The 27,275-nt window shown below is 40.5% G+C and overlaps 1 protein-coding gene across 1 annotated transcript in view; it reads right to left on the bottom strand.

Annotated features, from left to right (window-relative positions):
- The window catches only part of USH2A (usherin), a 766,975-nt gene that overhangs the window by 61,632 nt on the left and 678,068 nt on the right, over positions 1-27,275 (bottom strand). The window contains exon 61 of the mRNA XM_061626123.1: positions 589-816. Within this exon, the coding sequence (XP_061482107.1) occupies positions 589-816 (228 nt within the window). The remainder of the gene's footprint in view (positions 1-588; positions 817-27,275) is intronic.

Raw genomic sequence — 27,275 nt, 5'->3', positions numbered from 1 at the left:
AACCATGCTGGCATCTTCTTGGTCCTGGTGGTACCTTTTCTGATCTGCGGTATGCACTCCAGTTGAGCTTCTAATATAGTGTTTTTAAACAACTTCCAAGCATTTTTGAGTGATGTGACCCTCTGGACTTTGTTTTTCAGCTTTCTTTTTACCAATCCCCTCATTTTTGTGAAGTTTCCTCTTTTGAAGTCAAATGTGACCGTGTTGGATTTTCTTGGCAATTGGCCAGTTACATGTATGTTTAATTTAATAGCACTGTGGTCACTGCTCCCAATCGGTTCAACAACACTTACATCTCGCACCAGGTCCCGGTCCCCACTGAGGATTAAGTCCAGGGTTGCCGGACTCCTACTGGGATATAAATTTAAATAATAATAATAATAATAATAATAATAAAGGGTCAAAGGCAGGCATCAGCTGTCTGCGCATGCTGGCGGATGTCTATTAATGCTGGGGTTGACATCATCCACACCTTCGTTCAGCACCATAAAATGGGTGACAATTTTGACCACGTATCCTGCAACAAAGTTCAAATGTATGTTTATACCTTTCTACCCCCAATTAAATAGTTTTCTAGTTGTGGATTACCTTAATATTTCCATTGGGCTTGGAAGGCTCTGCCCATTGAAGTAACAGTGCCCTGCCGCTCTCTTTCTTTTCCACAGTAAAGTTGCTCAAGCCACTTGGGGAGGCTTCCAGGGTGCGCACTGAAGTCCATGGACTAGAAACTTGCCCAGCGTTGTTGACAGTGACAATGTGGATATGATAGGTTGTGAATGGCTTCAAACCAAACAAATGAGTCTGATGGACCATTCCCTGCAGCAGAAATATAAGAACTGTCTTTCATTTTGGTTGAATAATCAAATGATGGTGGGTTGTTGAATACAACTTACTCTGATGGCCCAACCTTAATAGGCAATAATGGGCCATTCCACTGGCATCATTTTACCAAGTTTTTGCATAACCAGTTCTTCAGAAGTCACAAAGGGATAAAAGGGAAGTGACACCAATGGCTCTCCTGATGTTGCTGGGCTACATCCCCCATTATCCCCGACCATTGGTCATACTGGCTGGGGCTGATGGAAGTTGGAGTCCAACAGCACATGATCGGCCACAAGTTCCCCATTCCTGATCCATTACCCTCCCTTATCCTAAATAAGATCTCTCCTTACAAGCTCTGCGACATTTCCCCACTTCTGTATTTATTTATTTATTTTCATTGTTTTATTTTGCCTCTCCTCCAAGAAGCTCAAGGCAGCACACAAGGTTTCTCCCTCCATTTTAACCTCACACCAACCCTGTGAAGTGGATTTGCCTGGGAAATAGAGAGTTGTCCCAAGTTACCCAGTGAAAACTTCATCCCTGAGTACAGTCCCAAACTCTAATCAATATGCTACCCTGATTCTCTCAAACAAACCGTTTATAAGATGGGGCTATAGACATGAAGCCAAGTGAGTGTGTTTATATTTACTGTAATAATAATGGCAGGAGATAGATATTTAGAAAATAAAATATATAAAATAAGAGAGGGTGATCTTTCTGAATATTCATTCAAAGCACACCCCAACTTCATTTTAGGCTTTGTCTAATGCTTTTATCAGATCACTTTTGAGACAATAGTGTTATCCCATTTGTATCTAATAGATTGCAGTGGGATAGTTATGCTGCTTTTAATCCAACAGGGGATGCCAACCCGTCGCCCAAGGGTGCCCCCAGCAGGTAGGCCAGAATCTGAGCTTTCATTTTTTTTAAAAAAGATAAGTCTCTAGCCCTCCTAGAACAAAAGTTATAGAACAAAATGTGCAGGTACGCTTCTAAGTAATTTATGTGAAATGAGCCAGCCTGGCTGTTCCTGCCTGTCCATGTTATTAGCCAATGAGTGAAATCAGAGCGGTGAGTGATATAGTTCACTTACAGTACAATGGTACACATGTCTACTCAGAAGTAAGCCTCTTTGTGTTTAATGGGGCTTACTTCCAGGTAAGTGGGTACAGGATGGCAGCTTAGGCTTTGGTTTAGGGTTGGCACTGGAGAAAAAAAATCAAGATTCTTGTGCCTTTAACAGCTGTATGGAAGACAGAAATCCATCAGGTCAAGCCTTTTCTAGTATGGAAATATAATTATGGGAAAAGCTTCACCGTGACTACTCTCTAAATTTGTGTTATGCCACGCCCCCATGGCAGTCATTTTATGTTATGCCATGCCCCATGGCAGCCATTTTGTGACTAGTGCCTCTAGCACTGTCTCAGTATTTGAAATGTGCCCTCCAGACCAAAAAGGTTGGCAGCCCCTGCGTTAAAATACACATGGTTGGGAAGGCCTGTTAGTGAGGAGAATGCCCAAGGACAAAAGTGTCCAATCCCCAAATAATAAAAGAAAAATTAAAATAATACTAAATAAAAATATTCATAAAAGAGCATTGCATTAGCCTTTTGCAGATGTTCAGCTGAAAGAGTGAGGTGGAGATAATGGGATCCTGCCTTGTACCTACATGTGTCCAGTCTACTGTCTGCACGGGGTTTGGTGCATACAAACTGGGCATATACAGGCAACATAAGCAGCAATGGGAATACTACAAAAACCATGATTTCTAGCTAGGGTTGACAGGTTCATGGCCTGAGACTGATCCTGTATCTTTAGGAGAACAGAAAGCCAGCCAAGTGCAGGTGTTCTTGCAACACTGAAATGAGAAAAACCACAAGGTGGAATTCTCCCTTCCCCCTGCACAACTTTTAAAGATACAAAAGACCTCTTGGGGGCCGGGCCTAGCAACCAACAGGTCTTCCGTATCTTTAAAAGTTGTGCAGGGGGAAGGGAGAATTCCACCTTGTGGTTTTTCTCATTACAGTGTAGCAAGAACACCTGCACTTGGCTGACTTTCTCTTCTCCTAAAGATACAGGATCAGTCTCAGGCCATGAACCTGGCAACCCTAGCGTCAGCAGGTGTGTAGTTGTCCAGGGCTCAGGGGGTCTTAGACCCTTTACTTTTTTGGGAGCAGGGTCCCAATGTCTCTAGCATCCTGTGAGCCAATCAGCATGAAAGGGGAGTGTGTTAGCCACTGAGAAGAGTCTTCTAGCATGTTTCCTTGACCTTTCCTGCTGATTGGAGGCAATCAGAGTGAAAGGAGGTGAGTCAGCCACTGAGAAGACTCTTCTTAGTAGCTAACACTCTCCCCTTTCATACTTATTGGCTCCTAGGGATGTCTGTTGTGGGAGAAGGCATTAACAAGGATCTCATTCTCAACTCAACAGCAAGAAAGGGGGAATGGATGTGGCTGTGACTAACAAGAAGAAACCCTGCAGTTCTGAATTTGCCACTACACAACAGTTTTAAATGTGTTCATTCTTATGCCCATTTCATTCTATTTCTATGTTACTCAGTAATTTGTTTTTTTTAATCTGCATAAAAAATTGTAATTAAACATGCACTTCATCACAAAATACGTATTTAAATACAAATTACATCTCAGTGTACACATTTCTAATCACATTGCATCCTAAAATATGCATTTTAAAACACGTTTTGATATTTTTTTTTCAGCTGGATATTGTATTGCAAAATTTGGTGAAGAGCAAAATCCAAAGGATAATTATGTTCCAATCTCTATATTAATCTGGGGTGTGGCTCAGGTCAGTTTGCATTAGAATGTGCAGAAATCAAATCCCTCAAGCATTCTTACCATAATCACACTCCTTCATGTTTAATGTACAATCAGTGAATGTCTGTAAGAAGTCCTTGTTGCAGAGATTAACACTGCTAATGAATGATAGATTTTTTTCAAAAAAACACCAGTAGATGGGCATCCTTGAAATGAAAGTTGAACAGTGAGGAAGTACACAGCTTTGAAATATTTTTAAATGTATAAAATGACTTTAAAAAGAATCTTCACAAAAAAGGCAAAGACATAAGGGCAATATTCACGTAGGACAAATTTTGTCATTAAGTTATCACACAACTTCTCTGTGCCAGTCCATTGATGAGCTTAAATATCCACTTCTATCATAATTCAGTGCTGGATTGTGGAACATAACTTTGGTAACATTTACTGCCATCCATGGCTACTACAGTGTGCAGAAGAGGGCCTGTTAAGTGTGCTGCGCCTGAAGATATCCACTGCACAGTGGTACAGAGAAGGGCTTTTTCCATGGTGGCCTCTACTGTGTGGAATATCACCCCCACACTGGCAATTAGAACTCTACACCCAAGCTTTTTCTGACTTTTAAATCCAGTGCCTGGGATTTCTGGCTAATTGATACTGATACTTTACTTGTTTGTTGATACGGTTTTTATTGTTATATTTTGATATCTGTTGATGTTTTATTCTGTAAATCACCTTGTTATTTCTTTGAATAAAAAGAATCTTATATGTGAAAAGATCTAATATCTGTCATATTTTTTCCCACAATTCGATTGCATCCATTCAAAGATTAGAGTATATTTTCTCTTCTTTTTCTTGCGCTTAGGTCTATCTCCTCCATAATGCAATGAAGTCAGGAGTCAATTCTCCAATTATGTGTTAAGTGGCTAAAAGCCAGCACTTCTAAGCTTTTAAATATTTAACTATCTGTTAAGCTACCACACTTGGAAACCTTTTTTTTGCAGAAAAAAATAATTTATTTTTTAAAATATTAAAAGTTGGATGATAAATAATTAAATAGTTATTTTCCCACAACAATGAGCTTTCTTTTTATATAAATATAAGGCAGCATTTGAATGTCCGTTCTGAATATTAAAACTCAATATGCCAACAGTACTGATTAGAAATATACTTTTCAATGACAATTATTTCTCCCCTGTTCTTGTTAAACAAGGCAGGCACCGGTGAGATTGAAAATGAGAAGGGGAAGGGAAGGGTGAAAGGGATAGTTATTGCTAGGACTTCCTATGCTTAACAATCCTACACTTGAAGTACTGTATTAATCAGATATTGAAGTCAAATACAACCTAATTCACAATGCAGTTCTTCACACATCTATTCATATGAAAGCCCCATTGAGTTCAACAAAGACTGACTCCCAGATAAGTATAAGTGTGTGCAGGATTGGGGCTGTAGCCTGCAATCCTTTACAAATTTATGTGGCAGCAAGTCCATTGACCTCAAGCAGATATGTAGATATGTATGGGTTGCATTCTTAGTTATAGATTTTTTGAGAGAAGAAAAACCATAGGTAGAATTCAATGGTTGAACATACGCTGGCAGAAGGAACCCATCAGTGGAACAGGAAGATTACTGGTGATTTCCTTCCCTCCTGCAGTGCCCCATGACCCCCTAAATCTGCTCCAGAGGGTGCCCCAGGCCTCTGAAGCAGATTTTGAAAAGGTGCAGGACACTGCAGGGATAAGAACTTCCAGAAATGGCCGCATTCCTATTCCACTGAGGAATTCCTTCCATCAATAGATGGCCACTGGACTCCACTCAATGAAAAGTATTTAACAAGGATTCCAGTTGAATGTAATAATATAAAATTGGATTGGATTATGGCATATAGATTGCATCCTGCTAATCTCTCCATGAACAGGCAGCAGAGTCTTCCATAAGCAGTACAGGGAATGCAATTTTGGCTGATGCCTTCTTCCCTCTGGGGCCCCAAGTCCCATCTAGTCTGCTCCAGAGTTCGAAGACCCTTTGGAACAATGGGGAAAGTGGTACAGGGGCTGTAAGAGAAAGGGGGGAATTGCAAAAAATCACTTCATTCAGCTCACAGGCATGGGGGCAGCAGGAGAAAGGGAGGATTTGTAAATTCACACTACAAACTGCTTCGGGATGCCTCATGGGAAGTGATTCATAAATGAAATTAATAATAATATCATAATCATCATCATACATCCCTCTTTCTGCTACTGGATCAAAGAGTCTTCCATCAGTTTAGGGACACAACTGGATACCCCTGTATAATTCCAGATGTGCTGCTTTACAGGGCTGGTAGTAATGTCTGTAATGATTTCCCCTCCCCAAAATCAGCTCCTTTGGGGTCAAACAGATCTCTAACACTTCACTTGTGTTCCTTTTGATTTAATTCAAAATCTCCTGATGGTATGAATAAATTAAAATAATGAATTGTTAAACCTCCTTCTCCTAATTGTTGCATCTGTATGAGGTATAACCTTAAGACCACTAAAAATATAGGTAAGGTCCTCGCTGTAGCCACCAAAACTAGACAGCTGTTAAAGGCAAGATGGGTTCTCACTCACTATTGTCTGTATTTTTTTAAAAAAATTTTTTGTTGTTCATGATTCTTAGTTTAGAAGGCACAATGTGTGTCCATGCATATTGTGTTTTTGTCTTCTCTGGTATGGTTGCCTTGATAACGCTATCCTGTATCTGATGTTTACAGGCTGTAGACCAAATAAACTAAAACTAATATGAGGGAGTTGCTTAAATCAGATTTTCTTTTGTTGGGGGAGAGTCATTTGACCCGCAATACCTTGGATGCTTTCAGTTTCCTTCCACTATTCCCTTAAACTGGAGACTAACTGACCCCAAATCTGTTTTAATGAAACAGAGGCCATCACGGCACATAGCTCAGGGGTAGATCATCTTCCTTTGCATGTAAATGGTCCCAAGTTCCATCCCCGGCATCTCTAGGTAGGACTGGGAGAGACCCTTGTCTGAAATCCTGGAGAGTCACTACCAGTCAGTGTAGACAATACTGAGCTAGATGGACCAATAAAGCAACTTCCTCTCTTCCTATTCCATGCTATTGGGCTACAGTATTTTCTTGTCCCTGCTTCTGGGTACTTTTCTAAAGTCTTTTTGCAATTATGCTACCTTTGGAGGGGCCCTACACCAGAGTTTGGAAAAGTTACTTTTTTGAACTATAACTCCCATCAGCCCAATCCAGTGGCCATGCTGGCTGGAGCTGATTGGAGTTGTAGTTCAAAAAAGTAACTTTTCCAAGCTCTGCCCTACACAAATGCACCCTCTAAAAGCATGCAAATACCTCCCTCTCATGTGTGCATGGTGCTGCTTTGGCTACACAAAGGCCAGCACTCGGAGATTTGAGTCCACCATTGGTAATACGATCAAACATTTAAAGAAACATGCCATGATTCTTGAAGAGTGGTTGAAACACCACAGCATTATAACCCCCCTTCTTTTATATAGAGGAAAGAGTTGTACATACTTTAAAAACACCTTTGTGATCAGTTTGAGCCCAGAAGCATAGGATGGTTTAAATGCCTATAGAAATTGCCTCAAACACATTATATATTTTTAAAAGGTTGGCTGCTTTGGGACATTTAGTGATTTTTTCTCATAAGAAACATGGAAAGCATGTGGGCTATAAAGAAAAACATATGCATATTGTCAATAGTAGCACCTGTTCAATTACAGTTTATTTCAGTATGGAGAATCCCGTTCAGCCCCTAGATGGCAATACTATCAAACAGTTTTTATACCCAGAGTACTTAATGATTAACAGCCAGCATTCAGTCATCCAACATACTCAAGGCAGCCATTAAAAAAATAACAAAAATGATTTCATTATAGATTCTTTTAATAAACATTTATGGCTTAGATCCTTGAAAGTGGAAGCATTCAAACTGCCACAACCAAAGGGAACTTGTACAGACCAATGCAAAATTATGGACTGCGGGTTGAAGTATGGAGCTCAAATAGAAGTTCATGCTTGGCATAAAAAACTGGCATCAGAAATTATGCTGGCACAAAACACAATTAAAATTAGCTTTACAATTGGATGCAGTCTGTATTAATAGTTTTCATGAAGACAGTTATGTATTACACTTTGACAACCGTACTTTTAAAAGCCTACAATTTACATCCTAAGGTTTTGTAGTGAAGATGGGGAGGGCATGCAAAGTTAAATGATTGCTACAAAGAGTCTTGGAGACAGAATAAACACAGATTTTTTGTACATGTAAGACATAAAATCCTTAAGTTTGTGCGTGTGTGTGCCTATGTGTCTGCAAATGGAACAATAAAGAACAGTTGTCCAGCACCACAGTCAAAAAATGAAAGAAATCTATAAAGGTAGCATAAAATTGTATTTTATTGTTTGCGCCAATAACTGCATACAAGATTCCTAAGTAAATTCAAGATTCTTTAGAAAGCCTCCTTTCTGGACTCCACTGAAAGGCCAGGGAGATGTAAAGTAGCTTTACAAGGGTGGCAAAACTCAATAGTCAGTTAATGGGTGGGATACATAATCACATTTCTGTAACATGTTGAGGGCTAAACTAGAATCATAGAATAATAGAGTTGGAAGGGGCCTATGTGGCCATTGAGTCCAACTCCCTGCTCAATGCAGGAATCCAACTAAAGGCATACCCGACAGGTGCTTGTCCAGCTGTTTCTTGAATGCCTCCAGTGATGGAGAGCTCCAGTGATGGAGATAATAATAGTTCCATTGTTGTACCGCTCTAACAAGAACTTTTTCCTGATGTTCAGCCAAAATCTGGCTTCCTGTAAACTGAGCCGATTATTCTGTGGCCTGCATTCTGGGATGATTGAGAAAAGATCCTGGGTTCCTCTGTGTGACAACATTACAAGTACTCGAAGAGTGCTATCATATCTCCCCCAGTCTTCTCTTCTCAAGGCTAAATATGCCAGTTCTTTCAGTCTCTCCTTAGAGGGCTTTGTTTCCAGTCCTCTGATCATCCTTGTTGCCCCTTTCTGAACCTGTCCCAGTTTGTCTGTATCCTTCTTAAAGTGCAGTGTCCAGAACTGGATGCAGTACTCAAGATGAGGCCTAACCAGTGCCAAATAGAGGGGAACTAGAACTTCACACAATTTGGAACCTATGCTTCTGTTAATGCAGCCTAAAATAGCATTTGCCTTTTTTGCAGCCACATAACACTGTTGGCTCATATTCAGTTTGCGATCAACGACAATTCCAAGATCCTTCTCGCATGTAATATTGCTGAGCCAAGTATCCCCCATCTTATAACTGTGCAGTTGGTTTCTTTTTCCTAGGGGTAGAACTTTGTACTTATCCCTGTTAAATTTCATTCTGTTGTTTTCAGCCCAATGCTCCAGCCTATCAATATCACTTTTAATGTTGTTTCCGTCCTCTGGGGTATTAATAATAAATTAATAAAAATGTTGAAGAGCACTGGGCCCAGGACCGAGCCCTGCAGTACCCCACTCATTACCACTTCCCAGTGTGAGAAGGAACTATTGATAAGCACTCTTTGAGTATGATTCTGTAGCCAATTGTGGAGCCACCTGATTGTTATTCCATTCAGTGCACATTTAGCTAACTTGCTAATCATAATACCATGGGGCACTCTGTCGAAAGCTTTGCTGAAGTCAAGGTATATTATGCCCACAGCATTCCCTCAGTCTACCAGGGAGGTCACCCGATCAAAAAAAATGAGATAAGATTAGTCAGGCAGGTTTTGTTCTTGACAAATCCATATTGGCTTCTAGAAATAATTGTTTACAGAAAATCTGTTCCAGAGGTTGAGCAGGGGGCTGGATTCATCCCATTCCCTCTGCCCCGAAACAAATGATCAAAGCTGTTGCTGGCAATGTGATTAGCTATTAGGACAAGCAGTTCCAACTATCGGACAGAAGACTCCTTCAAACTTGGAAACTGCATGCAAGGGCCACTGCTGTGCACACCTATAGATGCACTGGAGGCATTATGTTTCTATATAATAATTGTTCGTTTAGAGCAGGGTCTTGCTATTGAACCCTTGCGGTCCATGGGATTGCGCAGGGGGTGAATAAAGTCCTAAAAGTGAAAGGAGGTCAAAAAGAAATAAAGAGCATGGGCATATACAGAGTGCACCTCCCTTGTGAATGAGGAACCTCTGTATTTAATAAGATGATTCCACAGTACAACAATATTTCTTATTTTTTACATGTTATGATTCCTATGAATGTAGATTGATGATTAATAAATGTTGATTGCATATTGATGTTTCTTTACTTTACGTCATTTACATTCCTAAGAATTTGGGCTGGGATAGATGACAACCCTTTGGGAGGAAAGGCAGGATATAAATTTAACAAATTTAACATCTTTATGAGCTCATCTAGGGGTCAATGAACTCACACATTTGGTTAAGAAGCATTACTCCTACTTTGATGGTGAGAGCTCCTGGTTCCCATCTCTGGGGGAAAAGGGGGACAAATATTTTAGAGGAAAGGACTATAGCTCAGTGATGGGGCATAGGGTGGAATTCAACATAGCACTAAGTCTCACTTTCTGTCAGCACTAGGGATGGGACCTGCTTGGTGGTGCCAAGTTCAGATTGCATTCTGCTGAACTAGCAGGTGATGATAGTCCATTTTAATTATTTATCTGCTATCCTGTGCTTTTACCCATTGGTTTTTTTTCTCCAGAAAAATAACAGTGTTGTTATCATTATTTCTAACAATGATTTACTTTTGAAAAGGGAAGGGAAGCAGATTTCTCTCTGCCCCATGCCCACCCATACAATCCCTCTGCTCCAGAAATGTATTGATCTCCCTCTCCCCACCCAGCCACGGGAAAAAGCAAGAGATCACCTGGTCAGTTACCATGAGATAAAGGGAGAGATCACCAGGTCAGTTTCACCTTAGCAAGCAAAGGTACATGCTGATCAGTTTAATGTTAGCAAAGCAAAGACCAATGCTGGTCAGTTTCACCTTAGGAAAGCAAAGAAGCTCATCAGTTTGCATAAGCACAGCAAAGTCCCATACTGGTCAATTTAACATTAGCACAGCAACACAGCACTGGGAATACAACAACAACAACAACAACAACATTATTATATTTGATTTTTTTTTTTTTAAATCTGGTGTCAGGAAAAGCTGCAGAAGTTTGCAGCATTCAGGATTGGTCTACAAGGATAGTGAATGTGCAAACTATGGGGAAGTCTGGTGCCAAGTTCGATTTAGTGAAATTCTCACCCATCCCTGGTCAGTGCCAAGTGTTTATTTTTGCATAACATCATGTCCTCCCCCTGTCCTCCCCCATGCCTCCTACAACTGTTCTAGGGGTTCCCCTAATCCTTTGAAGCAGATTTGGGGTGGTCGGGGGACACATGCAGGGGAGGAGGAGAGGGGAAAGGCACAAGCAGAAATCCATGCACTGATGGGACACACAGTAGTTGAATACCGCTCATAGGTTTTGCCTACAGAAAGCCCCAGGAGTTCAGTCTGTGCCATCTTCAATAAAATGAATCTCAGGAAATTCAGTTGGGGAAGTACTGGACTAGATGTGATTCAATATTAAAGCAGGAGTTGGCTTGCATTTTTCCCAGTATTTGAGTGTTGTTGTTTTTTTTGCAGCCACTGGGTGTATTCCCCCCCGTTTGCAGACTTTATGTGAATGTTAGACCTACTTTAGGGGATGTTATTTTTATGGTCTGAGCACCTTGTATTATGCTTTGTTTTTAATTATTTTGTTTTTCATGCGTTGTATTTTACTATTATTTGTAAGTGTCCTTGAGACCCTTGTGTAAAGTGACCAATAAGCCTAAATAATAATAATGTGGTGCTCCAGATATTGCTGACCTACAACTCTCATAATTCCTAACCATTGGCCATGCTGGCTGGGGCTGATGGGAGGTGGAGTTTAACAACATTCAAAGGGCCACAAGTTAGCTACCTCTGGTATAAACTATCCTTAAATTTTTACAATATATTGCAGAGAGAGCGTGACTTCCTGTGGAGAGACTGCTTTTGAAGAGAACCATACTAGTCTACCGATGTGAAAATACTTTGCTCCATGGATGAGTTTTCATATAATGGGCCCAAATGTAGGAACATAAGAAGATGTCTTTATACCAAGTCAGACCACTGGTCCAACTCATTCAGTATTGTTGACACTGATTGGCAGCAGCTCCCCAGGGTATCAGGCAGGAACCCTACCCAACCCTGTGTGGAAATTCCAGGGACTGAACATGAGACATGTTGCATGCAGAGCATGTGCTGTACCACTGAGCCACAAGTCCCACTGAAAATATTCATCAGGGACTTAGCAGGAATCTCAAAATCTCTCACATCTTTACATTAGCCTAGAAAGCATTTAGAACAGTATCAAGAGATTAACAGTGATAAAAATGTAGCTCAGATCATGTCAGAGCTGAACATACTAATAATAAACAACTGTCAAAACACAATTTAAGCACATTTTAAAAACTTGAGTAATATGTGATTTGAGTAATTTATTCAAACATGAATAATTTGTATTATTTTGTCTGAAAGTCATGCCCAGAGCAAGGAAAGGGAGGCTGACAATGGTTTGTAAACAAATGTGCACCTCTAGATTCTTTGAGAGTGCTTCCCCTACCCCCAAATAATGAACACAGAAGTTGCTTAAAGCTTCTTTCGTAAGGGCTGAAAAACAAGAAGAACCCAAAAAGCCTATGCATCTGGCATCTGTACAAACCTTTTAGCTCAGCTCATGGGCATGGTCAAAACTACTCAGCCTTCAAAATCCCAACAAGTTCAAACCTTCTATGATTGCCTCTGACTACTTGAAATGCCCCAAAGGTGGAAAGAGGGTCAAGGTTGGAAAGGATCAAAACTTAGCACCGATTTGTGGTTGTCAATAACACTCTGTGTGGGTAGACTCCTTGCACAAATGTTCAAACTGCATAAAGCTACACAAACTAGTCATCTTTGAATCTATTGATCTGGTGATCCAGCAGTTTCTGGGATTTTTACTCTGGACTTTGTGCTTTGTTTGAAGATCTCCCAACATGCCCCAGCATTTCCTTCCTGGGATGTAGGAGAGGATTTAAAATGGTATTAGCTACATTAGGAGAACTGTTGTGGCATCTGAGAGCTGATGGACAGGTAATGTGGCTATTTATCACTTCTTTGGGAGTGATCATCAAAACCAAGAGTGCCATTAATCAGAGACATTAAGAAAATGACTGCTTCCAATGCTCCATGAGGAAATATATGTTTCATTACTTTGTTCTCTCTTTGTTTCCCATCTTTAGCTTTTGAAGACACAATGTCTAAAGCTCTAGGGAGAGGCAGCTTACAGGCAGGAGACCTTGTGGTCACACCCCTCACTGTGTGTGCAAGGTAACATGCGATGGTGCATACACAGCTTTATATGGAGATGCCCTATTTGCACAATATTGAGAGGAAGGAAAACATCCATGTGCCATATGAGTGTATGGATATGTCAGAGCTTGGAAAAGTTACTTTTTTAAACTACAACTCCCATCAGCCCTAGGCAACACGGCCACTGGATTAGGCTGATGGGAGCTGTAGTTCAAAAAAGTAACTTTTCCAAGCTCTGGGACATGTGCATGTGCCATCCATTTCACACTCAGCCTCTTACATATTGGAGGTATGCACACAGTTCACCCATGACTTCCCCAATTTTATTTTATTTTTACATAGCCTATATACCTCTTAATATACGCAATCTCTAAGTGGTTCACAAAGGAACATACAAAACCCAACAACATACAAAGCCTAACCTAACAACCCAAAATATCATAAAAATCAAGAAAATTAATTAAAATTCTTGAGCAACATGGTAAAATATCAGCAAAAACATATAGAATCTGAGCAGTGAGATCTAACAATCCCCTCAAGAGTCAAGGAAAGCCTGTCTTAAACAGATATGCTTTCAGTGGGCCCCTTGTGTATCTCAGCTGATAGCTGCTTATGTATGAGAAGGAACAGGCAAATGGGGATGAACAGCTGAGATACGTAAGGCAAGAAAACTGCCAAATACATTTGTTTCTGCTCAGACTAGGAGGAATTTAAATAATCCTTTGCCTATGTCTTGACATGCACTGGAGAAAGTGGCTGATGTGTATAAAGCTATATTCTGGGTAAGGGGCTAGATGGGAAACCCCTAGGACACCTTGAGCTACTAATTGCTTATCTCTACAAAATGTCCATCTCTTGTCCTCTAGCCAAACCACTGGGGAAAAGGGGGGAATCCAATCAGCTGTCCCTAGAGCACTTTGTCCCAAGAATTCTTCCTGCCTCTCCAACCTCTTCTAACACCATCAACCCCTTGTTTACATCAACTATAGAGGATGAACACACAAGATGACACCCAAACCAGGAAGACTTTGTTGCTTATGCAAGGTCTCAGCACAAACAAGGACTGTTTTTATAACTGTTCCTGTATAGGAGGATCCAGTGACCAACTGGAGGGAAGGGGTCAGTCCAGAGCCTATGAGTTGAGGGCCAGGAAGATTATGATGATTTATTATATTCATTCATTGCTTTTTTTCACAGAAGTGACTCAAGGTGACTTACAGGAAGAAACATTAAAAACAAATATAAAAACAAGCGTAAAAAACAACATAAAATGCCCACCAGTAAATATGTATAAAATGGCAGATCCAACTCAACCTAGTCCATTAAAAAGATGAGAGAAGAAGAGACCACAAACATACTGTTAAAGAATTGGTTTGGATGATATCTGTGGGTACCCCCAAGCCTGTTATTCTGTAGCAGAGAAACCTGCTGAACTGGTCAAACCAATTTCTTTGTGAAATTGATGGACCTGATTTACAGGTCTGAAGACTTGGTAGAGAGCAGATGTGTTGCCATAGGAATGAGGACAGTTCTCTCCCCTCACCTGCTTGGGGCAGGATGTAGATTTTGGGCTCATTCACACTGGAGCTAAACTTCGAATTAAAGATGCAGCTGTCATCATCGAGATAGATCTGCAAGGTTCACACTTACAGCTTCACATCCACTGTTTTCCATTCACACTAGTTCTCTGGGAAGGATTCATGTCACTGTTTTGTGCCCCCGCCCCCTGTTTTACATGATTAGTCACTCTGGAGTATGGATCTTGCTAATAGAGAAGGGAAGGTGTGTTTTTTGGTCAGTTTCATTGTTTCTTGTCAATTGCACGGCTCTCCCGGCAAAGGGTGGGGGTACAATTGATAGCAAACTGATTTGATCAGTGAAACCCTTTTAAAAAAAAATGAGATGTGTGTGTGTGTGTGTGCGTGCGTGCCTGTGTGTGTATGTGTGTGTGGCTTCTGTGACATTGACTTCCCACCCCCTGTTTTACATGCTTCATCCCTGGAGTATCATCTTGCTAATAAAGAAGGGAAGGCTTTTTTTTGTCAGTTTCATTGTTTCTTGTCAATTATGTGGCTCTCCCACACAGACTGTGGGGGGTGCAATTGACAGAAAACTGATTTGATCAGTAAAACCCCTTTTTAAAAAATGAGCTCTGTGTGTGTGTGTGTCTTCCTTCTCAATGGTGTCAAGGAGCGAGGGGAGGGAACGAACTTAATGGGGGGAAAGGGGAGGAGGAAGGAAGGCTGTAGCAAATGCGGGAGGACAGAGCAGTGGGAAGTACCTTGTTAAGCCTCCGGAAGCAAAATGAAACTCGTGGAGAGTTTAGTGGGCAGAGAAATGGAGGATCTGAAGTGACAATCCACCCGCCAGCAAAAAATATCGGAGGAAAGAGCCTACATGGGGGGAGCGCAGTAAATCAGAGATATTTTTTGCTTCACTTATCACATTTTCAGCCGGTTTCTTTAATTCGGATTTAAAGGGAAAAGCATTCCCTTTCTCTGCAACATTATGTAAACTGTGAGAATTAAACAGGGGTGCAGTTGGCACCCATCTCACATTAAATTTCCATGTGAACCAGCCCTTTGTGTTTTTAGTGTGATGTAGATCTGGAAGCTGGAAACCTTACATCCTAAAGACACCACAGTCTCCGCTGACCCTCATTCCAAGGAAAGCAAACCCTGGGTAAGTGGTGAGTCTCTCACCACTCAGATATTGGGGAGTGCATCACACTGGGGTTAGAAATAGGCATGAATTTCCTGGAGGAGGAGTTGTGAACAGGTGCACCTGAGTCAAAATGGAGGGAGACTTAGCAACACTTCTGGAAGAGACTGAATTGATGTTCCAGGAGCAAGGGAATGGGAGCGCTAGCAAGGGCAGGACAATGAACAGCAAAGAGAGCAGGAGCTCCAGCGGGACCGGCAACATAGGAAGGAGATGAACCAGCAGCTTGAAAATATCTCTGAAAAACAAAAGTAGACCCCATGCAAGGAAGAGAGAGCCCAAATTAACCAGCCACTAGAAGGGGTTGAGATTGACCAGGAAGCCCAGCTGCAGAACATCCAGACTGGGATGACTAGAGAGATCCAGGAAGTAGATTGACATTGAAGGGCTTGGATTGTGAGGAGTCACTGTCAGTAGTGGGGGAAGAAAAGGCCTTGGCTGTCCAGGAGCCTGCCAGTGGGAAAGACACCCCAAGAAGGAGGTGAAGCCCCAAGAACTGGAGGGGGACAGGCCAGAGAAGGAGGAGGATGGTGCCTCAGAGAAGAGTGCACCACAGGCTGGAGATGAGCTGCTGCTGCTGATAGATTTCTTCACTCCTAGTGTGCCAGCTATGTGTGAAAAAGTGCAGGAGGAAATGTTGGAGGTCTGTGTGCACAAGCAAAAGGGCCTGCCAGCGTTTGGAGAAATGGGTGAGATAAAAAAAACCTTGAGTAACTTTGCCTCTTGGGTGCCCCGAGATGACCTCACAGGGTGGGATCCGGTCCCTACAGTGGGTGCAGCCCTTAAGCAAGCTCCAGGAATAAGGGTCATCCAGGGTCAAGTACGTTTTGAGGGCATGAGGCACTGCATCTGTTTGGGCCCATGATCTACCCTGGCAATGTTGAGAGTGAACAGAGAGGAAGATTCCTTTCTGCCAACCTGGTTGGACTAGGCCAGCTCATCCTGAAGAACATGCCCCCAGATAAAGACTTGTGGCAGGACTTTGATTTGCAGTTTGGGGCAATACTTTACCCTCCAAGATGTTCTAAGTTACAGTTCCATTGACTCACCACATGGGGCAGCCATTTACAGAACTAACAGCTTTCAGTTCTAGCCCTGGCAGCTCCTGATTACTACTATTATGAACAATTAAACTTATACAGTAAGCATGCATTCCAAAAACATAGCTCCTCTTGCTTAAAAAAAAAAAATCTAACAAAAAGGATGATTGTTATATGTTGCAGTTATAAAGCATGGAATATACAAAAAACAGTGTCAAGATAACCTTAATGCACACTGTCCTTTTATAGCCGATCTTGCTAAATTCTGTCCCCTCTAGCCCACTGAAATTTGAAATGGAACTCCCGAATAGCTGGAAGTTGATGTAATAATGTTTTGGGCTAGGGCTGGACTGTAACATTTGCAGTGCCATTCTGTGAATGCTTGCTCAGAAGTAAGTTCCAATAAGTTCCAATAGGTTTACTTTCAATTAAGTGTGCAAAGGATTGCCACCAAATCCATTTGTCTATTCATTCACGCCATTAAGGCTGAAATCCTAAACACTCTTAATAGGGAATAAGCCCCAGTGAACTAGAGTAAACATGCATAGTCTTGCACTGTAAAAAACAAAACAAAGCACCTTTTGAATGATTAAAAAAGTGCTCCAATTAATCAGGTAGCCTGATTTTGAAAAAGCATTATGTTAAATACAAGTACTTATAAATATAAGAACTGCAGCATGATTGTAGCAAACAGGCATTATCTCTGTGTGAGGGAAGATGCAAGGATGCATTATCATCTCCAACAGAGACGGGGAACCTGTGACTTTTCAGATGTTGTTGGACTACAGTTCCTACCATTCCTCACCATGCTGGCTGAGCCTGATAGGGGTCCACCAACATCTGGAGAGCCACAGGTTCCCCCTCCCAGATCTGAAAACAAAGGATGTGTCCTACTTTGACTTAGAACATTTTTTTTGCTTCTATGCAAATTCAGTGGCTCAATCAATCAGACAGTCAATGCAACTCATATGACTGAGATTTTTAAAAGCAAGTAGCAGGGCTAGTTTCAGTCTCTCTTGCCATATGAACCAGTGGTTCTTTAAAAATGTGAAACTGCTCTGTTTGGTTAATAATCAAAATAATGAACACACAGCTTAACAAATAAAAGCCACTTGAATTATTTAACCACATCCACCATAATTTAGAAATATAGAGCAAAATCTTCATTCATTCCAGGGAGTCTTGCATGGAGGAAAGGCTCTTTGAAATGTTTGAAGGATGTATAGCAGTAGCACTTGGTGGACTGTGCCCTACATCAGTAAAAAGCAACTGGGTTTGTGTTTGATCACGGCCTAAAAGGAGACAATACTTAGTGTGACTATAAATTGTTTTCTTTCTTGGCACCCCTTGACAGCTAGGGATTTGCAGCAGTCCCAACAAGAGTCTGAGTTCCTTGCTTTGACTTGAAAACAAAGTCTCATAAAAAAAAAAAAAGCCAATGGCTACATTCTACAAAAAGGGCATTTCAGCACAATGCAGTTACTCAGTTGGATGTTTGTTCTTTCCAGAATAGATAGCTTTTAAATTATCAACAACTTTGTTGCAGTTTTGCTGGCTAAACATGACAAAAGCCTTTTTCTTGATTCCAGTGTTTGTCTAGTTCATTGGGCTATTAGAACAAAAATACCTTTTTTAACTTTCTTTGAAAGAAAATTATGCTCATACATCAATAATTCTATTTTAAAACTATTTTCTCCAAAGCAGCATTTACTACACCTCTGATTTTTGCTTAATCCTCTCAAGATAACAAGGTGATGAGATTTCCCCTACATTCATTAATTTTAACCATTTGCTTCATAACCTGGATCTAATAACAGAATATAACAGAGAAAAACCCTCAGTTATCTCTAGATAGCACTAGGGTGCTTCCACATGAAGAATTTTGTGGATATGGCTACATTTGGTTAATGGTTAATTGTGAATGACTGATATTGAGAGATGCCTGAAAAATTCTCCCAAGCCAGGATCAAAAAAGAAGTTTGGGAGGTCATTAAAGCTGACCCCCAGTATAGAGGAAAAAGCATTAGAACTCAAATTCTTCTTTGGCTCCGACTAAAATCTGAGCTGGACAATAATTGCTGTGTTTCCTAGCCTCTTAGGGTTTCTCTACTGAATGTAATGGGGTGACATCAGTGGAAGGGAGATGAGAGTGGTGGTGGAGAGTCCAACCTTAGTTTTCACACACACACACATGTCTCAATCCCTCTCCCTACTGAATGTAATGCAGCCATGTCCACTCAATTATTTTCAATGGTGGGAGGGATTAGGAGGCTCCAATGTGGATTTTTTTTTCTGGGTCTTGGATTAGCTCAGAAAAATGTTCTGAAATCTTGTCAGAACTGGTAACCTTAATCTAACACGAGGAGTGTTTCTGCATTGTGTTTACATATGGAAGGGCAAATTAAGGACCTAATACCCCCAGCTAAATGCTGATATCTTAAAACACTAACTATTCCTCTTCCATAGTTCACATTCAGTAGCATTCTTGGTGCATGTGAATAGTAAATGTGCTTTACCACAGATAAAACTATTCACAGGAACTATTAAGAAGGATGTAGACAAACTGAAAGAGGTTCAGAGGAGGACAACAAGAATGATCAGAGGACTGGAGACAAATGAGAAGATACTGAAAGAACTGGGCATGCTTAGCCTTGAGAAGAGAAGACTGAGGGGAGATATGATAGCACTCTTCAAGTACATGAAAGGTTGTCACATAGAGGAGAGCCAGGATCTCTTCCTGAGCATCCTAGAGTGCAGGACACAGAATAATGGGCTCAAGTTACAGGAAGCCAGATTTCATCTGAACATCAGGAAAACTTCCTAACTGCTAGAGCAGCATGACAATGGAACCAATTATCTTGCGAGGTGGTGGGCTCTCCAGCACTGGAGGCATTCAAGAGACAGCTGGACAGCCATCTGTTGAATATGCTTTAAGGTGGATTCCTGCACTGGGCATGGGTTGGACTCACAGAATCATAGAATCGTAGAGTTGTAAGAGGACTGTAAGGCATTGAGAGGCCTACAATTCTATGATTCTATATTTATTTATTTATTTATTACATTTATAACGTTTCTTTTCATGAAACCCAAGGGAGCTTACATATGGTTCCCAGGAGGTCTCCCATCCAGGCACTGACCAGACCTGACCCTGTTTAGCTTCAGCAGGGTGCTGACCTCATGCGCTTTCAGACTATAGCCTGGGACATCTGACCATCAGGTGGTCATTTTATTGATTTCCTCTTACCCACTCAACTATTTTAAATCCACCATGAGCTTAAACACACAGAGAGGGAAGGAGGGAGCGAAAGCACTCTGTATTTCAAAACGAGCTTTTTGAAGAATGAGTACAAGTATAAATGAGCTGGATTCTAAGAACCAGTTGCTTTGGTCAAGCTACAGCATGTTGGTGGGTATCCAACAACTCTTAACACTTTGCCATTAAAGTCTTTTAAACAGAGGGATGTGTTTTCTCTAGTCCAGTAGTCTTGGAGCATTTTACCCCAGGGATACAAAGGAACCCCCCGAGATAATGTGTTTCAGGTAAACTGCATTATTCAGCTGTCATTTATTTTGCAAGAAGGGAAGAATATAAAAATCCAAAGAGAATGGCAAAAGTAATGCTTCTGCACTGGGTCCAGCCCAAACGAAGTTTTTGTAGGTTTATATTTTCTGGTATCACAGAGAAACATAGAACTCTATAGAACAGCTAGAGTCATTGCTGAAGTAGCAACATATTGTAATCAGTCTGATTTTACATCAAACTGCAGTTTCAGATTCAACTGTTAATTCACCCAAAATAGAAATAGAACATAACCTCCAATCTGAAACACAAAAGGCTGTTTTCACTATCATATGACATTGACCAATAAAAAGGCCTTGAAATTAATAAAAATAAATTTGACACAGATTTCTAGGATGAATAATGAGGGAAATAAAATTTGCTAGTTTAGATTCTTTGTAGAAACATTAATAACACAGGAAAGAAGGAAAGTAAGAAGAACACCAACAAACATACAAAAATATAATTCTCCAGCTTTGGAGATGGCAGGTGTTGCCACCACTCACCATATGCTCAGAGGCACATGTTACCAAATTCTTCCAAGCTACACAGGAAGTGGATTGGACTGTGAAAGACCAACCCAAATTGTGTTTGCATTTTTACACATTTGTAGGGCAGTACAATATATCAGAGAGGAGGTCAGGTCTCCTGTTCCCCTGGTGCATTCACTATAGCTGCCCAATTTCCCTGCTTTTTTAAGTTTGATAGAAATAGCTGTGGGCTTTAGGTACGTTTTTAAACTGCAAGGTTTTTTGCCTATTAGTGAATATATGTTTAAGTTCTTATGTTCTCTTACATGAAAGAAAAAGGGGTTATGCCTCTTTTAAGATGGTGCTTGCCAACTACAATTCATTCATTCATTCATTCAGTCCCACATACATACATACATACATACATACTGTTTTGGGTTTGGGGGTTGAGATAGATGATTTCTATGAATCCCCTTATACCTTCTGATTTGTAACCCTATACCTGGAGGTGGGCTCGGCAGCAGAGAAACTTGCTCCTCTGGTCAGATGCGTCTCTTTTGTCAATCTAAAAGAGTGGCCAGTTGGGCTAATGGCAGAGCTTGGAAAAGTTACTTTTTTGAACTAGAACTCCCATCAGCCCCAGCCAGCATGGCCACTGGATTGGGCTGATGGGAGTTGTAGTTCAAAAAGTAACTTTTCCAAGCTCTGGCTAATGGGTCTATCAAGTACCCATTAACTGGCAAATGGGCCAAGAGATCCTATTGTTATTGAAACCCTCCCCTTCCTGGGGCCTAAGAGAGGCTTTTGTTTTGAGTCGGAGGAAAGGCTGGGAAATGGAGACAGGGAGAGACACTGGCTGTAGGGTGCCTCCTGTAAGCCTGATGGAAAAGAAAGGTCTGTTGGGCTGCTGATGCTTTGAAGCCCTCCATCTTAAAATCAGATTGGAATGTGTGTAAATAAATAATCCATATTTCATAAAGACACCACAGACTCCGCTGACCTTCTTTCCAAGGAAACCAAACCATGGGTAGGCACAGGGACCCCTGGAGATCTCTCACCGCTCGGAGATTGGGGCGGCGCACAACAATTCATACATACATGTGTGTGTGTGTATTTCAAAATGAACTTAATTGGGGGCACTGAGTTGCATTGCACTGAATACATTCATAGCTATTCAGAAGTAAGTCAGTGTTCCTTATTTAGCTAGAAATGCCTGTAGTAGTCCAGGAAACAGTAGCCATCTGATTTTCACTGATTTTCACTGTTTACTAACATTATAACCAGTGATCATGGATGCAGAAGAATTAATATATGTTGTTTGTCTACATGATCTATATAGCTGTTCAGCTGTGGTCCTTGAAGTGAACCAGCAAGGAGATGCTGACAGGGAAAACTGATGGCAAAGCCTGGGGTATACACTGATGACCTTTTCCACATGGACCTTTGGATTGTGGCTTCCATATGGATTTGCATAATAACTTTTTTTTTACACCCACTGAAGAATGTGATGAGCAGAAATAACTACAGATTGGAGCAGGTCCAAAAAATGAAAGAGCTCTTGACTCTGTTGAGTTTTCAAGACACTCTATTTCCATACTTGTTCTTCTGTATGCTAGGTTGCCTGCCATTATGTTTATGTAATTCTGACAGTGTTCTTAATGACACACTAACAGATTGTAAAACACGCTGCTGGCATTTACTTGTTTTTTATATTTTTAAAACAATGTCCTTCATGTAACAGTAGTTAAGCGCGGCAGAAGGACATCATTAGAGCCATGGTTAAACTGTAATTTACACCATTAGGAAGGCAGGAGCAATTTTTATTGCCTGGCAATTTTCTTGCTGAAATATTTGGACCATATGGCTCAATTTGTGTAATAACCTTAATTTCAGCACCCTTCAGGTCTGCATTCAACTCCTACGGAATGGTAAAATGCGGTTTAGCAGAAAAGGCAACTGTCTGTACTTAGAGAGTTGAGATTAATAACATGTCACGTCCTGTTTTTGGTGAAGGAATTCGAACAGCCGCCAGATGGTATCTCTACAAATAACTGTCAGGGGTCTTGATCTAATCAATACAACGTATTAATACATCTCCCTTCGCTGTTCCTCGAGGGGCTGGTGTGCAACATCTGGAAAGAATGGGGGGACCGCCAAGTAGAAGGCTGATTCTTTTCAGAATCAAACTGAGTCCAATTAATTTTTCATGTATACTTGATAACTGCTTCATAATGAGCTATGTGTCTTGATGGATTTAGGGTTGGCAGTATGGGCTACCCATGCTTCCTATCCCCATTCAGTCCACTTTCAGAAACCAACCCATTAATCAAGCTATCTGGCATAAAACTGAAATTTCAGCTCAGCAAGAGATCAATAACTATCCTTTAAAAAAAAGGAAAGGAAAAACAGAACCAAACTCTAGTGGGCATAGGTATCAGCCATGACTTTAGTAATTGCTCTAACGAAAAACAAAACCAAGAGCCATAATCACTGAAAAGGAACATATACTGGAAATTAATTACCTGATTCCTGTCTAAAACTAACATTTAGGTTTTTAAATATATAATGTAATGTGACTTTTTAGAGACATAGGGCATCTGGCTGATGTTTAGTGAAATGATTCTAATTGCTATGGCTAACTTTTATATAATCCGGCTAATTTATACGGCCATTCTACAAAAAAGTATGACAACTGCCAAACACAAGACGGTGCCCACGGCAAAAGGCTAGAAAGGGAAAGGTTGCTGCAGGATTTTGGCTAGCTTCTAAGGAGAAACTGCTCCTTGAGGGCTGGAAAATGGGAAAAAAGGTTTCTAAGTAAAGCAGAATAGTTGAAAGAAAAAGAGAATGGCAATGACATGAAGAAAGACTGAAACTGAGCATCCCCACAGATTTAGTTACTTTTTTAACAAGAAAATAACATTGCACCTTTTTTTAGTTACAGAGACAATAAGTCCCCCTGTCAGTCCTCCTTTCAGTGCTGACTCCAAGAACTGCAGGTTGTAATTCTGACTCCAAAAGTACTGTTGCACACATAAGTCGCAACCCGCATGATTTCTGTTTGTTACCTTGCCCACAGTTAATCCTTCCAAAGAGAAATGCACTTTTGTGTGTGTGTGGCCCCATTTGCACTATGCATTTAAAGCAATATCATACCACAATAAACGATCATGGCTTCTCCCAAAGAATCTTGGGAACTGTAGTTTGTTAAGGGTACCCCTATTCCCCTTATAGAGCTACAATTCCCAGAGTGCCCTAGAAAGAGGGATTACTTGTTAAACCACTCTGAGAACCATTAACAAACTACAGTTCCCAAAAACCTTTAGAGGAAGTCATGACTATTTAAAGTGGTATGATACTGCTTTAAATGTATAGTGCAGACGGGGCCACAGTGTGTGTTGTATTACTTTCTGTGGTGAAAGAAATAAAGTCCGCACAGCAAAATATGATTCTGGTTTTGCTTGGCCATTGATTATAAGTTACCTGTAGGTAAGTTTCTCTCTGCAACTGCTATCTTGCAACGCTTATCATTATTTATCTATTTATTAGATTTATAACCTGCTCTTCCTCCCAGTAGGAGCCCAGGGCGGCAAAAAAAGCACTAAAAACACTCTAAAATATCATAAAATCATATCAACAATCTATGGACAATTCTATAGATTTCAAAATTTGTGTAATAATAACCTGGCAGCAATCAACACAACTTGAACAAGTTCTTTTTGGTATCACATGTGTCTTGCCTTATTCAAATACAGAGAACAATAGTAGTTTGAGTTTTCACAATAGCTTACCCTAGAATTACAGCCACTTCTCAAATCCTAGGGGATATTTTATTGTCTACTATGTTTGTTATGACTTTTTTCTTGTACTTATTGTAGTTCACTTTTATATGCAATGTTTATACTGAATGTTGATACTAAAGAGGATGTTCTGTTCAGTTACTGTATTTTATAGATTGTGTAGGTTTTTTTGTATTTGCTGCTTAAGATGTTTTAACTTATGTTGTATGCTGCTGTTTCATTTAAATATAAGTGGTATATAAATTCCCTGAATAAATATATAAAGTACTCTATTCCAGAAACTCTTTACCTGACATACCCACAAAAGATGCATACAAGTCCCCTTCTCCCCACAGTTTTTCAAACAGTTCAGGGAGATATTTATCTGCATGTGTGTTAGCTGCTGAGGCATATAGTACCAACTATGTGACATTTTCACAGTATTTTCCTGAATATCCACTGACACAGGTTTCGTTACTACATTTGGTGTATTTACCCACAAGCTCCCCCTCTAGAATGCACACCTTAATGTGGTGAGGGGGTTTGAGAGTGTCGAAGAAGCTAAGAGCAATTCCGTCAGGAGTCTAGACCAAGAGGCTAGAGTTCTAGCAGGGGCACCCAAGGCGGAATGGTCAAAGCTGAAACACCACACTAAGATGCATCCAAACTCAAAGGAAGGCAATGGTAAACCACCTCTGAATACTCTTACCATGAAAACCCTATGGACAGAGTATCCAAAATGCAACACGAGATAGTGCTGGAAGATGAGACCCCCAGGTCAGAAGGCACTCACTGAGCTACTGGGGAAGAACAAAGGACAAGTACGAGTAGCGCTGTGACTAATGATGCAGCTGGGTCAAAGCTGAAAGGAAGCCCAGAGGCTGATGTGAAAGGAGAGTCTGGAGTTGTACAACGCACACAATAGGAACATGGAATGTGAGAAGCATGAACCAGGGAAAGTTAGAAATTGTCAAGCAAGAAATGGAACGCATCAACATTACAATACTTGGTGTGAGCGAACTAAAATGGACAGGAATGGGACATTTTCAATCACACAACTACAAAATATTTTATGCAGGAAATGAGAAATTAAGAAGAAATGGGGTTGCTTTAATAGTGAGAAGTGATGTAGCAAAAGCAGTTAGGAGCTACAATGCAAGGTCTGAGCGAGTTATATCAATGAGATTAAATGGGAAACCTATCAACATAACCATCATCCAAGTCTATGTTCCAACGTCAAATGCAGAAGAAGGAGAGATTTTACGCAGAAGTACAAGAAGAAATTGATCACACACCAAAACAAGATGTGCTGATAATCATGGGGGATTGGAATGCAAAAGTAGGGAACAGAGAAGAACTAGGAATTGTGGGGAAATGGGGCCTAGGAGACAGAAATGAAGCAGGAGAAAGACTTATTGAATTGTGTGAAGCCAATAATTTGTTTCTTGCAAACACATTTTTTGAGCAACTGAAAAGATGACTGTACACATGGACATCACTAGATGGTCAATATAGGAATCAAATTGATTATATAATTGGTAGCAGAAGACGGAGAAGTTCCATACTTTCTGCTAAAACAAGACCAGGGGCAGACTGTGGTACAGATCATGAACTGGTCGTATCAAAAATCAGAGTAAAGCTAAAGAAGACCAACAAAGCAATCATAATGCCAAAATACAATTTAAATAACATTCCAGAAGAATATAAAGATCAATAAGGAACAGGTTTGAGGTTTTAAACTTAGTTGACAGAGAACCAGAAGAACTATGGATTGAAGACAGAGACGTTATCAGGGAAGAATGCAAAAAGACAATACCTCTTGTTAAAAAGAGAGAAAGACCTCAATGGATGACTGAAGAAACTCTTAAAATGGTTAAAGAGAGAAGGAAAGCAAAAGCAAAAGGAGATAGAAACAGTCAGAACCCTAAATGCAACAATACAGTGACTAATACATAGGGACAAAGAGAACTATTACAATAGTTACTGTATAGAAATAGAAGAGGACAACAAAAAGGGTAAAACAAGAGCCCTGTTCCAAAAGATTAGAGAAATGAAAGGGAAATTTAAACCAAGAGTAGGGATGTTGAATAATCAACAGGGGAACACACTGACTGACCGAGATAAAATAAAAGGAAGATGGAAGCAATACACTGAAGAACTCTATAAAAGAGATGCAAAGATGACAGATTCATTCACGGAGGAACCATATGATGAAGAACCAGAAATTTTAGAATGTGAGGTGAAAGCTGCTCACCAATAGAGTTGCTACAAGCTACAAGCTACTGAGACTGAATCTGTCCTAATTTTGACTAAAATCTGTCAAGAAATATGGAAATCTAAACAATAGCCCACAAACTAAAAGCGTTCCATATACATCCCAATTCCAAAGAACGGGGATCCCAGGGAATGCAGTAATTATCGAACTATTAATATCCCACGCAAGTAAAGTAATGCTCAAGATTCTACAACAAAGACTCTTACCATATATGGAGCAAGAAATGCCAGACATCCAAGCTGTATTTAGAAAGGGAAGAGGCACCAGAGATCACATTGCAAACATACGTAGGATAATGGAACGGACCAAGGAATTTCAGAAGAAAATCACCCTATGTTTTATAGATTACAGCAAAGCTTTGACTGTGTGGACCATGAAAAACTATGGAATGCTTTAAAAGAAATGGAGGTGCCACAGCATCTGATTGTCCTGATGCGCAACCTATACTCTGCACAAGAGG

The sequence above is a fragment of the Rhineura floridana genome, chromosome 4 (assembly GCF_030035675.1).
Source record: "Rhineura floridana isolate rRhiFlo1 chromosome 4, rRhiFlo1.hap2, whole genome shotgun sequence".
NCBI classification, from domain to species: domain Eukaryota; kingdom Metazoa; phylum Chordata; class Lepidosauria; order Squamata; family Rhineuridae; genus Rhineura; species Rhineura floridana.
This window is presented reverse-complemented; position numbering and strand designations above follow the sequence as displayed.